The sequence below is a fragment of the Vicia villosa genome, linkage group LG1, assembly GCF_029867415.1.
Source record: "Vicia villosa cultivar HV-30 ecotype Madison, WI linkage group LG1, Vvil1.0, whole genome shotgun sequence".
Taxonomy (NCBI): domain Eukaryota; kingdom Viridiplantae; phylum Streptophyta; class Magnoliopsida; order Fabales; family Fabaceae; genus Vicia; species Vicia villosa.
This window is the reverse complement of record NC_081180.1, coordinates 67,979,299-67,996,355: the sequence shown is the minus strand read 5'-3', so window position 1 is coordinate 67,996,355 and position 17,057 is coordinate 67,979,299. Positions and strand designations below refer to the sequence as shown.

The following is a 17,057-nucleotide window of genomic DNA, read 5'->3' as shown; positions in this document are numbered from 1 at the left end:
ATGGATTGAATTCTGAATATCAAGAATTGTGCTTCTCAAGCAAGTATCATCCTGAAGAGTTTAAGGTTTGCAAAAGTGTTTGCTATGAAAAGTTATCACCCCTTCGACAACTGTTAAAACTCAAACAAAACAATAGTGTAATTGATTACACCAAACATGTAATCAATTACATGCCTAGGAGTTACTAAAAATGTCATATCTTGAGTTTATAAACCCCAGCTGAGGGACGGTCAGATGTGTTAGGAAGCTAATGCAAAGAACTATCTTGTAGTTAAGTTTCACGATGTTAATATTTAAGAGGTATATTGTGAATGATAAATGATTGTGAGGTAATCTTAGGACATAAGTCCAACATCGAGTAAAATAATTGCGAAGCCCTAATGTAGCAATCGAGTTGAAGGTTTGATAAAATCATTATGAAGCTCTAATGCGAAAATTAAAGTAAATATATGGTAAAACCTTTTGCCTAATCCTAATGTGGTAATCAAGGTAAATATATTTAAGTGAGACAGAAGGTTCAGGAGGAATTCGGGTATATCTGATTATCATGCATCATACAAGAGTGAAAATAGAAAGTAATATAGAAAATAATATAAATTATAAAAAGTAATATAGATTATAGAAATAATGTGAATTAGTCAAGAATATGTTAGTAAATAAACAATTAATGCAGATAAAAGTTTAAAGGGAATTATAAAAAAATTTAAGAAAAAAATATAGTATTTTTATTGAGAAATATAATAATTTATATTTATTAAAAAATTGGTGGAAGCATGAGTCTTTATGCAATTAAAAATTTGAAGAGAATTATATAAGAAAATTTTATATTTAAGGACAAATGTAGTATTATTTAGATTTTTGTTGAGAAGTAACAATTTACATATTTAAAGAAAAATTGGTGGAAGCATGGGTCTTTAGTCTATTATTAATAATTTCAAACTACTCAAAGCATATAAAGTGTTATTTCTTGATATTTTAAATCATAGTAAATTTTAATTCTTTTTAATGGTCAAACATATGTATATATCGATTCAAGTTTATTTGGCATACAATAAGGTTTGCATATTTGATTTATAGATTTCATGTTATTTTTATAGTCATTCCAAGCTTTTTATATGGTTTGTACAAAGGGTGCGATAATTTCTATGTGTATGTGAGGATTATTAAGGAGTGCAACGAAAAAGGAGGTCTATGCATCTAGGAGAAGAAGTGTTTCACTCCAACTTTGAATGAGGAGAGAATAGAAGAAATGAATGATATGATAGTATTATATGAGGGAGTCTCAGTAATTAATTCTTGTCGCATGTGTCTTTGTGTCATTCTCGAGCCCTGTGTATGTTCCCACACTTGACTACCTACCTCTCATCGATAATGCTACTCTATTAAGTCTCGTCTCCTATAATAAGGTGTACTACCTTGCTCATTTCATTACCAACGTCAACTTTTTTACAATAAAAGTAATTTATATTATAAAATTTTATTATATATATTGAGAAAAGGGGTGGTGATTTATATACTCTCAATTACTGGTTATCATGAATTTCGCCGTATCAAGTTTTTATTTTAAAACTAGGAATACACTCTTGCATACGCATAGGTTTTGTTTGGTTACACGCATTTTATATATAAAAATATTTAGATTAAAAATAAATTTTTTTCTCGTATATCATTTTTGGATCAAAAATATTTGATCATAAATATCATTTACAAAAATATTTGGATCATATATTAAAATATTTAGATCAATAATAAATTTTTTTCCCGTATACCATTTTAGAATAAAAATATTTGGATCATAAATACCATTTTTTTGTAAATAATAAATTTTTTTCTGTATATAAATATTATTTTTGTTTAGGTATCATTTACAAAAAATATTTGGGTCAATATTAAATTTCATTATCCACATCATTTGGGCTCCCTTGTCATGCTTGGCAGGACAAAATCTTCAAGTTCATTACTTCATTGGTTGGGGTGTTCATATGTGCTGATGAAGATACAATGAAACATAAGAACTTGGATGTGGCAAGGATTCTAATTAGAACGAAATACTGTTTAGACCTGAATCAAATCCATAATATCTCCATAAACGGATCAGTATTTAGGGTCAAGGTAATTGAAGATAACCAAGGTCCTATGAGAATCGCGTTGAAAGACAAGGGGATGGAAGGTGGTTGCAGTAATAGCTCCGGGGAAGATTCAGAAGACGATTCCGGTAGCTGGGGTAGTGATGAGTCTGTGGACAAAATGTTATCTTTTGTCCAAGAGTCAAATGAAGTATCCAAAGGAGCGGCGGAGAGGAGACGTGCGTTGAGAGAAAAAACATTAAATGAAAGCATAATAGGTCAGGTGGAGCAGGGGAATGAAAGGATGTTTCAAAGAGCAGTGGAAAAGGAGAAGATTTTGTCTAACAATAGAAGGTTGGACTTAATCCATATGAAAAATGTTGACAAAGTGATAACTAAAGATTCTGACATTCAGATAGGGGAGTGGATCGAGGAAGGTCTTCTAAAAGTTGGTTGTAGCGGTCAAAAGGCATATTTGGTGGGGGATGTGGAGGATTGGGCTAGGAGACAACAATCAAAAGCAAAAGCCCAAATTGTGAGAGTCAAAAAAGCCCAAAGTGTCGGTGGTAACTTTAGAAATGAAAAGGCCTAGAGTTTAGCTAAGGAATTGGAAAAAGGAAAGAATAAGGAGCCCAACAATCTCCCACTTCAGGATCCTAACTTTGAGATATCAAAATCTTTCTTTTCAATCTTGGCTCGTCCAAGAACCCTAAAAATTGGGGAATCTTCAATGGCTCGGGGTTTTCAAGGGATCTTGCCTCAATCTTCAGAGGGAACAGTGCTATGTAGCAACACAGAGCTGCACTCTTCATCATTAGCAGGCAGAAACAGTGATATGCGGGGTGAATCGCAGGAGGTGGCGGAAAAGGTGTGGCAGGAAATTTCTCAATTAGGTATATCGGGGGGTGAAAAGAAGGAGCTATTTGTAGAGTTAATCAAGGGTATGTAAAGGATGGATTCTGAGAGAATGAAGGCGTCGAAGGTGAATGATTTGGGGTTGGAATGAATATCATGTCCTTTAATATAAGGGGGTGTGGTAGTGGGATCAAGAGAAGGAGGTTGAGGAAGCTGATAGCAGAAAGTCAAGCAGACATGGTGTTTTTACAGGAAACCAAAACTTCAGACATGGATTTCAATTTGGTTAAAAGCTTATGGGGTTCTGATGATTGTGAATGGACGAGCAGGGATTCTGTAGGAGCTTCAGGGGGGTTAATAATCATGTGGAAGAAAGGTATTATAACACCTTTGTTCAGCTTTAGATCAGAAGGCTCAGTGGGCATTAGAGCAGAGTTTAAGGGCCAAGTTTGTTTCTTTGTCAACATTTACTCATCATGCCATATTGCTGGGAAGAGACAATTGTGGGCTGAATTGGTGGATCTCAAAAATAAACTTGCTCAGGGCTGGTGGTGTGTGGGGGGGAGACTTTAACTCCATTAGAGAAGATAGGGAGAGACAGGGGCGTGGTGGGAATGGAAGACAATATGTATCTAATGAATTCAACGACTTCATTGATCTAATGGATTTAGTAGATGTTCCAGCAATAGGAAAAAGATTTACATGGTCTAATAAGGAAGGGAATTCCAAGAGCAGATTAGATAGATTCTTATTATCAGCAGAGTTAATAGAGGATTGGAAGTTAGTCGGGCAGAATGTTGGGGATTGGGATATATCAGATCACGCTCCTATATGGTTGTCAGTATGTGACAAGGATTGGGGCCCCAAACCGTTTAGAGTTAATAATTGTTGGTTCGAGGAGAAAGATTTCAAAAACTTTGTAGAATCTGCTTGGTCTGAAATACAGGTGGAGGGTAATCAAGTTTTAGTGGTAAAAGAGAAGATAAAAAGACTTAGAGGTATCCTAAGGAAGTGGAATAAAGAAAAGTTTGGATGGATCGATTTGAAGATAGAAGAGGCTACTAAGAAGATTAACAGGAGGGGGCTGGATACAGGGGGTGTGATGAGGCTAGGAATGATCTCTGGAAAAATTTACATCTTAAAGAGAACTTATTGAGGCAAAAATCAAGGCAGAAGTGGCTCTATGAGGGGGACTCTAACTCGAAATACTTTCATCATGTAATTAAAGAAAGAAGAAGAAGAAACTCTATAGCGGCTGTTCGATCGGAGGAGGGGTCTTTAATTGAAGATGTTAGTGGTATTAGAGAGGTGGTGTTCCAAGCATTTAAGGGCAGGTTCGCTGAGCCTATGGCGGTAAGACCTACGCTTGAATTCGATGGCTTTAACAAACTATCAGAAGAAGAAAGAACAATGCTCAATGCAGAATTTTCTAGGGATGAGATAAGTGTGGCTGTATGGGAGTCAGATGGAGATAAAAGCCCAGGCCCTGATGGCTTTAATCTCAGGTTCATTCAAGAGTGTTGGAATTTTTTGCAGGAAGACATTTACAAGGTGGTCATGGATTTTCACAATTCAGCTTCTCTTCCAAAGGCAGTTACAGCTTCCTTCATAGCATTGGTTCCCAAAAATGCTAATCCCCAGGGTCTAAATGAGTATCGCCCAATCTGCTTAATAGGGTGTTTATACAAACTTATATCGAAGGTATTAGCAAACAGAGTCAAGAAGGTGCTAAACTCGCTTATCTCTCAATCCCAATCCGCGTTCGTCCCAGGGAGGCAAATCTTGGATGGTGTTTTGGCCTTAAACAAAATTATAGACCACGCAAAAAAAAGGCAGGAAGGAGTGCTTCATTTTCAAAGTGCATTTTCAACAAGCTTACGACTGTGTTAATTGGCAGTTTTTGAGATCTTTGTTCCGTAAGTTCGGCTTTGGCAATAACTGGTGCAATTGGATGGAAGCGTGTGTATTCAATAGCTCAATGTCGATACTGGTTAGTGGCTGCCCAACTAAAGACTTTGCAGTGGAGCGGGGTCTTAGACAGGGCGATCCGTTATTCCCTTTCCTCTTTACCTTGATTGCTGAAGCATTGGATGCGTTATTCGAGACTGCTTCTCAGGCTGGTTCTTTTGAGGGTTATAAAGTCAACAATGGCTGTGAATTCTCGCTTCTACAATTTGCAGACGATACAGTAATTGTGGGGAAAAATACTTGGAAAAATCTTTGGAGCATTAAATTAATTTTTAGAGGATTCCAGTTGATTTCGGGCTTGATGGTGAATTTCTCAAAAAGTAAGGTCGTGGGGGTCAATCTTTCTGAATCTTTTCTGGTTGCAGCTTCTCAGTTTCTAAGTTGCAAGCGGGAGAAGCTGCCATTCAAGTTCTTAGGTATTCAGGTGGGGATAAATCCGAGGAGAGCTGATGCGTGGGGTGCGGTGATGCGTGGAATGAAGAATAGATTATCTCTGTGGAAAGAGAGGTCGTTGTCTATTGGAGGCAGATTCGTCCTTCTCAATACGGTCCTCTCCAGCTTACCGATTTACTCCATGTCCTTCTACAAAGCTCCGGTAAAAATCGTGAAAGAAATCATTCGTATTCAGAGTCGGTTCTTATGGTGTGGGAATGAGGATAAGAGGTGTATTAACTGGATTAGTTGGGCTAATATTTGTAAACCCAAGATTGAAGGGGGTTTGGGTGTAAAGAATATAGGTATTTTCAACAAATCTCTTTTGACCAAATGGAAATGGTGCATTCTGTTAGAAGAAGAATCCATTTGGAAAAATCTCCTGCAAGCTAGATATGGTGACATTCATAAAGCTGTGATTATGGGGTCTGATTTCAAAGTGCAAAAGAGGGACTCTGTCTGGTGGAAGGACTTGATGGCGGCAAGTTTGGATTCGACTAATGTGTTTGATTTTTTTGCAGGTAGTGTTAGCTTTGGCCTAGGTGATGAAGGTAAAATCCTGTTTTGGTATAGTAAATGACTGGGAGGGATTCCATTTAAAGAGTTGTATCCCCTGCTCTTTAACGTTTCTAGCAAGCAGCAGGGTTTGGTCATGGAAATGGGTGTAAGGTGCGAAGATCATTGGCAATGGGACTCTCACGTTGCAACTAACATCTTGCTGGACAGTCCAGAATTAATGCAGGAGGCAATGGAACTCATGGAGATATTGGGAGGAATCAGCCCATCGGAGGGGGTGGCGGATTCTATGAAGTGGTGGCCTAACATGGAAGGTTGTTTCACGGTCAAAAGCTGTTGCTCTTTAATGAGGGCCAGACAACTAGAAGAAGACGTAGAAGCGAACAAGTTGGCAGCCATTAACTGGGTGTTGGATTCAGCAGTTTCGTCCAAAATAAAGGTGTTCGGCTGGAGGTTTTTCTTAAACAGACTTCCTTCAAAAGATCAACTCGTGAGGAGGAATGTTCTTCACAGGGAGGAAGATAAAATGTGTGTGATGTGTTCAGGAGATTATGAGGACTTGGCTCATCTATGCTTCCTGTGTCCTTTTGCTAAGAACATGTGGAATAGTATAGGAACATGGCTAGACATCATGTTAGAAGATTCCGTGGTTGGCCATTTCCACTTAGCTCATTTTTTGCAGGTTTTGAAGGGTAGAATGAAAAGGAAGAAACTATGTCTAATATGGCTTACAACAGTTTCGGTTATTTGGAATTCAAGAAACAACCTCATCTTTAACAACTCTCTCTTAGTTTTAGATGATGTTATCTTGAGCATCAAGATGGTTTCTTGGATTTGGCTTTCGGTTGGGTTGTCAAAGAGTCCGTTTATTTCTTTTTATTCTTGGTATCAAGCTCCTTTGGAGGCTTTAAAATCTGTGTAATTTTTTTGAAGTCTCGGGTTTTGAGTACCCCTAGTACTCTTATCTCTAATTAATATATAATCTTGCTTATCAAAAAAAAAATTTACAAAAATATTTGGATCAATAGTAAATTTCGTACATAAAAATATTTAGATCAATAGTAGATTTTTTCCCATATACCAGTTTTGAATAAAAAATATTTGGATCATAAATATCATTTTTCGAGAATAATAGATTTTTTCCTTATACCAATGTTATTTTTATTTAGGTATCATTTATAAAAATATTTGGATCAATATTAAATTTTCGTATATAAAATTATTTAGATCAATAATAGAATTTTTCCTGTATACCATTTTTTGATCAAAAATATTTGTTCATAAATACCACTTATCGTATATAAAAATATTTAGATCAATAATAATATTTTTTCCGTATACAGACTTCATTTTTGTTTGGGTATCATTTACAAAAATATTTAGATCAATAATAAATTTCGTATATAAAAATATTTAGATCAATAGTAAATATTTTCCCGTATACCATTTTTGAATAAAAAATATTTGAATCATAAATACCATTTTTCGTAAATAATAATTTTTTTCCGTATGCAATTATTATTATTTTTATTTAGGTATCATTAACAAAAATATTTGGATCAATATTAAATTTCCGTATTTAAAAATATTTAGATTAATAATAGATTTTTTTAATAAATTTTTTCCGTATATCATTTTTTACTAAAAGATATTTCGATCATGATTTGTTTTTTGGAAGAAAGAAGTGAGAAAGTGATGAAAGAGAAAAAATAGAAAATGAAGAGAGAATTGGTAAGTTTGATAAAATATAATGGTTGTATTATTTTAAGAACTTTATTGTGCAAAGAACAAATAACCACAATTTTAATGTGGTGACAAAAAATCAAATAAGGGTATTGTAGACTTTCCCATAACCACTAATTTTGTTATATTATAGATTCTTTTAATGACATGATAGATTATTAGTTTTTTATTGGATGATAGTGTAAATTATTTTATATTTATCACTATCAATATATAATTATAAATTTTTTTTAATTAATTCTAAATTATAGTAATTTATTTCACAAAATAAATTATCACAAATTTTAAATATTTACTTTGGTCTAGTTTTTAACTATCATATCATGAGTAGTATTATTTTGTTTTAATAATATTGTTCGTTTTCTTCTTGTTTGTTGTGCATTATAGAATATAGATAAGTTAGAATGATGAATTTATTTTGTACTGAAACAAAAATAAATGAAAGATTGAAGATGATTTGGAGCATTCGGCATGGTGGTTAGGTTCTCTAATGATTGCATTTCAACACATAAATTACAGTTTAAATGATGTGAAACCTTGCAACATTGTGTAAAATGAATTCATGAGTGTAACTCAGGTCCATCTTATATAAATGAGATGGTTAGAATCATTTTTAATTTATTGGGCATGGAGTGCAGGCGATCGTTGGGTGTCCTAGAATGAATCCCCAGTTATATGTGTGTTTAGCTTTTTTGGTCATGTCATTTCTGGTGATGGCATTGTCGTGGATCCGTCTAAAGTTGAGGCTGTGTTGAGATGGGAAACTCCTAAGTCGGCTACCGAGATTTGAAGCTTTTTGGGACTAGCTGGTTATTATATAAGGTTCATTGAAGGTTTCTCTAAGTTAACACTTTCGCTGACTAAGTTGACTTGTAAGGGTAAGGCTTTTGTGTGGGATGTTTCTTGTGAAGAGAGTTTTACCGAGTTGAAGAAGAGGTTGACGTCGGCACCGATTTTGATATTGCAATGCCTAATCCGAAAGAATCGTTTGTGGTTTGTTGTGATGCTTCTCAGATGGGTCTAGGAGGTGTGCTCATGCAAAATGATAAGGTTGTTGCTTATGCGTCGAGACAATTGAGGGTTCATGAGAAGAACTATCCTATGCATGATCTAGAGCTTGATGCTGTTGTGTTTGTTTTAAAAATTTGGAGGCATTATCTTTATGGTTCTAGATTTTGAAGTATTTAGCGACCATAAGAGTTTGAAGTATTTGTTTGATCAGAAGGAATTGAATATGAGACAACGAAGGTGGTTAGAGCTGTTGAAAGACTATGACATTGGTTTGAATTATCATCCAGGAAAAGATAATGTTGTCACCGATGCTTTGAGTCGTAAGACTTTGCATATGTCGGCAATGATGGTTAAGGAATTGGATGTGATTGAGCAATTTCGAGATATGATTTTAGTATGTGAAATGACCCCTAAGAGTGTTCGGTTGGGTATGTTGAAGATTAACAATGACTTTCTGGATAGTATCAAGGAAACCCAGAAGTTGGATGTGAAATTGGTTGATTCGATGGTTGGAATCGACCAAATTGAGAATAGTGATTTCGAGTTGGATGCGCACGGTGTGTTGAGGTTTCGTGATCAGATTTGTATTCCTGATGATGTGGATTTGAAGAGAGCTATTCTTGAAGAAGGTCATAGGAGTAATTTGAGTATTCATCCAGGAGCTACAAAGATGTGATCAAGATTTGAAGAAGTTGTTTTGGTGGTCTGAAATGAAGCGTGACATAGCTCAGTTCGTGTATGCTTGTTTGACTTGTCAGAAATCGAAGGTTGAACATCAGAAGCCTGCTGGATTAATGCAACCGTTGGAAGTTCCGGAATGGAAATGGGATAGCATTTCTATGGATTTCGTGACAGGTTTGCCAAATACCGTGAGAGGACATGATTCGATTTGGGTGATTGTTGATAGGCTTACGAAGTCGGCTCACTTCATACCTATTAACATCATTTATCCAATTTCAAGGTTGGCGGAGATTTATGTCCGTGTGATTGTGAAGCTGCATGGTGTTCCTTTGTGTATTGTTTCGGATAGAGATCCGAGGTTCACTTCAGATTTTTGGAAGGGTTTGCAAGAAGCATTAGGTTCTAAGTTGAGGTTGAGTTCGGCGTATCATCCTCAGACAGATGGTCAAATGGAGAGGACGGTTCAATCCTTGGAGGATTTGTTGAGATCGTGTGTTCTTGAGTAGGGAGGTACGTGGGATACTTATTTTCCATTGATAGAGTTCAGATACAACAACAGTTACCATTCGAGTATTGGTATGGCACCTTTCGAAGCATTGTTTGGTCGAAGGTGTAGGACTCTGTTGTGTTGGCATGAATCGGGTGAGAGTGTAGTACTTGGACCTGAGATTGTTCGAGAAACTATCGAGAAGGTTAAGTTGATCCGTGAAAAGATGAAGACTTCGCAGAGTAGGCAGAAGAGTTACCATGACAAGAGGAGGAAATATTTGGAATTCCAAGCTGGTGATCACGTATTCTTGAGAGTTACGCCAACGACTGGTGTGGGGAGAGCCTTGAAGTCGAAGAAGCTCACTCCTCGTTTTATTGAACCGTATCAAATCTCGGAGAAGGTTGGTAATGTGGCGTATAGGGTGGCGTTGCCGCCTAATCTTTCGAATTTGCATGATGTGTTTCATGTGTCGCAACTTCGGAAGTATGTTTCGGATCCTTCACATGTAATCCATATGGATGATGTGCAAGTGCGGGATAATCTCACGGTGGAGACTATGCCTATAAGGATTGAGGACCGCGAAACGAAGACGCTTAAAGGCAAAGAGATTGCTTTGATGAAGGTTGTTTGGTCGGGTGCTACCGGTGAGAGTTTGACGTGGGAATTGGAGAGCAAGATGCGCGAGTCATATCCTGAGTTGTTTGCTTGAGGTAATTTTCGAGGACTAAAATATTCTAAGTGGGGGAGAGTTGTAACGCCCATTTTTCATTTAAGTATTTTATTTAATTGTGTGCTATATGATTTGTTTAATTATTATGTGTTAATTATTTGCTTATGTGCTCTTTGTGTTATCCATTGAGTTTTTATAGTAAATAACATGAGTTAGAAGAGTTATTGGGCCTAAGTTGACATTAGTAAGTGAGGAGTGTTAATTAGAGCCCAATAGCAATTAGGAAGTTAGTATGAGTTTCACAAAACAAGGGTTTTAGAGAAATAGAAGTTAGAAGCTCATTTGGGGTTTTTGGTGAAAGAAGAGAAGAGAGGAGAGAAGAGGAGAATCTCAAGGTTGAAGATAGAGTTGGCTTCAATCCAAAACCTAAGGTAAGGGTGGGGTTCTTTCATTCTAAAGGGATGTATGATGATAGTTCATGGTGGAATTTAAGGGTTATATGTATTGAATCATTTTCTTGATAAATGTTAGGTTTTGAGTGAAATCAATTGGAGTTTTGTGAATTGTTATGTTGAATGATGTTATAATGATTGCCCATGAGTAGTAACATGCTAGGTATCACTAATATGTGCTGGATTTGGTCTGGAATGAGATTTTGGGTGATTTTTTTATTGGAACCTGTAGCTGTTAGCTGAACTGAGATTCTGATTTTTGTTCAGTTCGCCCCGCGAACTAAATTTGCCCCGCGAACAGCAGAATTACTGTCATCGCGCCACGAACTGTAGGCAGACTTGGGAAATTTTTTGTCATCGTGCCGCGAACATGGATGGCGCCGCGAACTGAAGGCAGATTTGGGAAAATTTAAATATGTGTAACTTTTGATTCATAACTCCTTTTCGTATGCCGTTTGAAACTTCGGGAAGCTCTAATTGATGTCTTTCCATTGTATACGCTTTGAATATCTTTAGAAACTATTGTGAATCTTTTTCTTGAATTGGATTTCTGTATGATGTAATTGTTGTTGTGAGATAAATTGTTGTTGCTTGATGATGCAACCTAATGACATGATAATGACGTGATGCATTTTTATGAATGTTGGTGAGTTTGTTGTTGTTGAAGTTCGACATCCTATTGATGATGTTTGATGGTGATTTTGAGTGATGTTGTGACGTATTGTCCATGTTGTTTGTGTTGTGTTGGTGTGGATGTTGCATTCATTGTGTCCCATTCATTTGCATAAGCGACGGTGGCCTTATTGGCAAATAGTGACGGTGTGCCCAATGACAAAATTGAGACGGTGGGAGTTTTACTCCAAATTGGTACCACATGCATTTGCATAAGTCGAGTCGCATTGAAATGGCATGTGATGTTATACTCAATATGTGTTTATATGATGTGGTGATGAGACGTTGTTGAGACGTAGCGATGAGATGCTTGTTTGATGTATTCGTATTATACTTGTGAATGAAATATGATGTTATACTTGTTACTTGACAATCTTACTGTATTGCTAAATGTTTAGCGAATTGAACTGTATAACATGTTATGTGATGAGAAGTGGTGATATATGTAACACCCGAGGCCGAAGAAGGCGAGGGGTGGTTGCACCGCATGGAACACCTGAGGCCGAAGAAGGCAATGGTGGTCGCCACATCGGAATGAGAGGGATCCTAAGGCCGTGCAGGTATGGGACTGCATGGTTGAAGGATTGCATATAAGGATTGATAGGTACTACCTATACCAACAAGATGCATCTTCTTTTCGGGAGCCCATTCAATAAGAACTCCACAGTTAAGCGTGCTTGACTTGGAGTAGTATTGGGATGGGTGACCTTCTGGGAAGTTTCCCAGAAAGCGTGCGAGTGAGGTCAAAACATGCTGAAAAGACTCGTGTTGGTTTGTGGGGTTAGTCGATCATCCCGAAAGCAAATCTGGGGCGTTCCAAATGGTATCAGAGCCTGGTTCTCTCCCAGTACGATGTGGTTCGAGGACGAACCATGCGGAAGCTGGTGGGCATGTAACACCCGAGGCCGAAGAAGGCGAGGGGTGGTTGCACCGCATGGAACACCTGAGGCCGAAGAAGGCAATGGTGGTCGCCACATCGGAATGAGAGGGATCCTAAGGCCGTGCAGGTATGAGACTGCATGGTTGAAGGATTGCATATAAGGATTGATAGGTACTACCTATACCAACAAGATGCATCTTCTTTTCAGGAGCCCATTCAATAAGAACTCCACAGTTAAGCGTGCTTGACTTGGAGTAGTATTGGGATGGGTGACCTTCTGGGAAGTTTCCCAGAAAGCGTGTGAGTAAGGTCAAAGCATGCTGAAAAGACTCGTGTTGGTTTGTGGGGTTAGTCGATCATCCCGAAAGCAAATCTGGGGCGTTACAATATATGTATGATCCTTACTACGCTTTGAATATTATCATACGTTTCTTTATCGTGAATGATATATCACCCCTTCTGTTTGAATGTTACCTTCCGTTGGTAACGTGCAGGTGATGACGCGAAGTAGTCGGGTTCCTTATAGCTTGAGTCGGTGTGTCGATGCTCTGATACGTAGCACTCGGAAGGATGTCAGATTACTTGCTTCTTGTTGTTTACCTTTTGTTGGCTTTCATCATTATGTTATGCTGAGACTTGTTGGATATATTGCGCCATGTTGCCCATGATGTTATGACTTAGATTGTTGTTGATATTCGATTTCCGCTGCGATGTGATTACTTTTTGACATTGATGATTAATGCATTGGTTATTGCCCTCCTTTATATGTGTTATGTATCTATGTTGGTGAGCATGATATGCGAATGTGTTATTAGTCGATTAAATGTGACGCCTCGAATCATGATGCTTGAATTGTTTTTAAGATTTTTGCACTCTGATTTTCTTGCTTATTTCGGGGTAGATTTGAGGTGTTACACCTGTGGTGAATTAACCGCAAATTAGGGCTCAAGTTAGGGTAGCTAAGGAGTGTGAAACCGCGGTAGCCGATTTAACCAACCTGGTCGTGCTCGTTAGTGTTTATTTTGTTTTTTTGTAAAAGTAATTTAATTTAAATATTAATATTTAATATTTAGTTTTTAATAAAATTTTATGTTTGAAAAAAAAATTACACAACTTAACCAATTGAATTGGCGCTGACACTTAAACATTACATGCAATTGTCAATTAATATGGCGATACTACATGCAGTCGTCAATCCAATTGGCGATATCACTATAATTTTTAAAAGCAACGCTAATTCATCTAGCGTCTACACTTCGTGCCAAGTTTTTTTATTTTAAAATTGGAGTATATTGAACATTCTCTTGAAACATGGATTAGTTTGAGAATAAATTTTTAAAAAATAGACTAGTTGGATAAAAAATTTCTTTATTTCTAACTTATTGAATTGATTTTTCTTTATTAGAAAGCAAATTAAGTCATGCTCATAAAGTCACTAAAACAGCCTTGATTCACTAGGGAGAAAACATATTCACCTACTAAATTGGTCATGTTTTACTTATCTTTTTTCCATATTCTATTTTAATAAACCCATGAGGGGTTGCCTAGCAAGTTTTCTTCCATAAATTTTCTTAGAACATTTGTGAACCTAAATTGACATATTGCATTTAAGTAATTTCTAAGTAATTTCAATTTATTTTTATTTTAATAATAATAAGCAACATATATTTGACTTTATCAATTTATATTATTTTATTTGTACTATAATTTAATAACTACTTTTCAATTAAATTGATTAAAAAATAATAATATTTAATGTTAAATTCTCCACTTTTGAGATTGCTCTACATCTCTTAAGTTTAAGTAATAAATATTACTATATTAGCACACTCCAATGATTAAAAAAAATAAACAATAAAACTTAAGAATTAAAGAATCAATTAATATATCACCATTGAAGATATTCTTATCCGAATTAAATAAGATACCACATCTTAGCGGATTACTCCTTACAATCAAAATTCTTTTATCTATTGATTCTCCACTCTCTAGAATTTTGTTAACCTAAACTCAAAATATAAAAAAATAAAAAGCAAATTTCTAATAAAAAAATTAATCTTTAAATATTTAAAAAAATTTAATGTACATGTAATTACAGTGTAAAATAACTTAAATGATCGTCTAAAAAATAAACAATAAAACTTGAATAATTTTAAATATAAAGGTGACTTGAAAAAACACATGATATTAATTGATTAACAGTTTAAAATTGATTTACGTTATTAATGTATCTTATTTTAATTTTTTCTCTATTTAGAATAACTTAAAAAAAATAACTCGATTTCTATTAATTATAATAATAAATGTAAATAAAAATATATTATACTTAAGTAAATGTAACACTAATAACTCATTCTCCTTCCACTTTTTTTTTTTTTTTGGTGTTAACCGACCGGTATCCGCGGGGGAAAGGGGCCCCACGTGACTAATCCGGACCCGGGCTCGGAGGCGACGGCACCGTGGCCCCAGGGCGTTTTTGACTCCAGCCGGGATCGAACCCGGGTACTAGCCGGTTCCGTCCCTTTTTGGAGAAAGCTCATTTGCCAACTGAGCCAACCCTTTGAGGTTTCATTCTCCTTCCACTTTTGTGAAACATTTTTTACTTAAAAATAATCAAGTATCTTATTCGTTTAATAATCATCTGACTTAGACGACTTCATCTAACTTAATTAAAATTATTAGTTATTGTCGATTATTTTATTTTCACACATTTTTTTTGAACTAAATAATACTTTGATTAATTTAAAAAAAAAACGTAAGAAACAAGGCGATCGTAAGGATCCCGCCCCCAAATATCAAAAAGACATAAGGACCGACAAAAAAAGATCGACTATTCGATCATTAAACTAGCTAGGTGTGCTCAAGTTTTTTATTTGTCCATCCTCTATACACTATCATATCAATAATTTTTTCAGCAATATTCCTATTTTGTACATCAATACCAAAAATAATATCATTATGATACCGCCAAATCTCATAGATACTCTCATCAAAAGCCAATTTTAAGACCGACGCGCCACTTCCCTTTCCTTTTGTATAGTGCAAAATCCAATCTAATTCATGATGCCACCCGACATGATTATGATTTACATGAATACATTCCAACACTTTTTCCAAATACTACCTGTCTCCCTGCACTCAAACAGTTGGTGGCTCTGTGAATCTTCAGCATTACAGAAGCAACACTATGTTGTAGTAACCGAAGTCTAGTTCTGGTAGCCAACCTATTGTTGCAAGCAATCCACAAATTAACAAAATTAAAGCACGTGGATTGACACTGTTTTCATAGAAAATTGTTCGCCATACCACAGTTTGGTTGTTGTTTTGAAGCGCCATATAATCTTTTTTCATATCAAATTTATGTCCATTCATCATATCACTCCAAACATGTTCAAATTAGATCTCTTCTCGTTGATTCATGATAGCTTTTATTATCCAAGAGACAGTAGCTGGGATATGCGCTTCCATAATCCGACGATTGTTAAAGTAATACACATGAATCCATCTCTCCTATAAGTTGTCCGTGTTTTATCTAACAAGTTCTATATGAACTTCAGCAATGAGACTTTGTTCCAAAGATCAAGATCAATCTAGTTCAAACCACTAATTAAACTTTCTCGGCCTACAATTATTCACACATATTAATATAGCATAATTTGTACCCGTCTCATAAAAAGTACAATCATATTTGAGCAATGCACTGTTCTTTAAAAAAATGTATTAATTTTAATTATAAAAATAATAGCATTTACTATAATATTCTTATTAATGATAGTTAGTAGAGTAGTTGAATAAAGAGAACGGTAATAAATAAGAGTATAGTAAAAATATATATATTATATTGATAATATAAATAGATAATTATTTTGAAACAGAGAATAAATATAGATGAGACACTTTAAATGAAGTACTTCCTCTAATTATTATTATAAACAAATATTTTTTTTTAGATTCTTTGAATATGAATATATCTGATCTTTTATATAGACCAGATACATTATTAATTTTTTTTGATAGACAGATACATTATTACTCAATAAACTTAAAAAAAAATCTTTATTTTATAATAATGGCCAGAAAAATTACTTTATATTGTATTGAGACGATTTATAAACAAACCCAAAAGGATATATACAATGCCACCGATCCCAAAGTTACCTAACTTGATCAATCTTATCTTAATAACCAAGTAAATTAAAGCAAATAAAACACAATGTATATAAATATAACCTTGTTTGTAAAACAAAAGAAACTCCACTTGTGGTAACTTCTTTATACTCATCCAGTAACGTCACAGAAACACATCACAAAAACGGCTGCATGTGTCACTGCATCACTGCATGAAAAATAATAATAATATAATCCAAAGTAGTGCTTTCATGCTTCTGTTTCTATTGTTTAAAGTTTCTCACTCATATTTTTCTCACAAACAATGACAAAGACAGAGAGAGAGAAAGAAAACAATAATAGTATTAACTTTGTGGTAGAAAAGAGATGCATAAGAGAGGTCACATGTCAGAACCATAAATGAAAAACCTAAACAATAAAATGGTAGTACTAATATACACAAAAGATTTTCTTGTTTTCTTGCTTGATTAGATTGGATTGTCTTTTTCTAAAG

General features: G+C 35.3%; 1 protein-coding gene across 1 annotated transcript; it reads left to right on the top strand.

The window, feature by feature from the left end:
* The first annotated feature begins 5,979 nt into the window (after window positions 1-5,979).
* LOC131644746 (uncharacterized) lies at window positions 5,980-6,759 on the top strand. Its single transcript, XM_058915331.1, has one exon. It carries the CDS (start codon window positions 5,980-5,982, stop codon window positions 6,757-6,759), a length of 780 nt encoding a protein of 259 aa, XP_058771314.1.
* The last annotated feature ends 10,298 nt before the right edge of the window (window positions 6,760-17,057 follow it).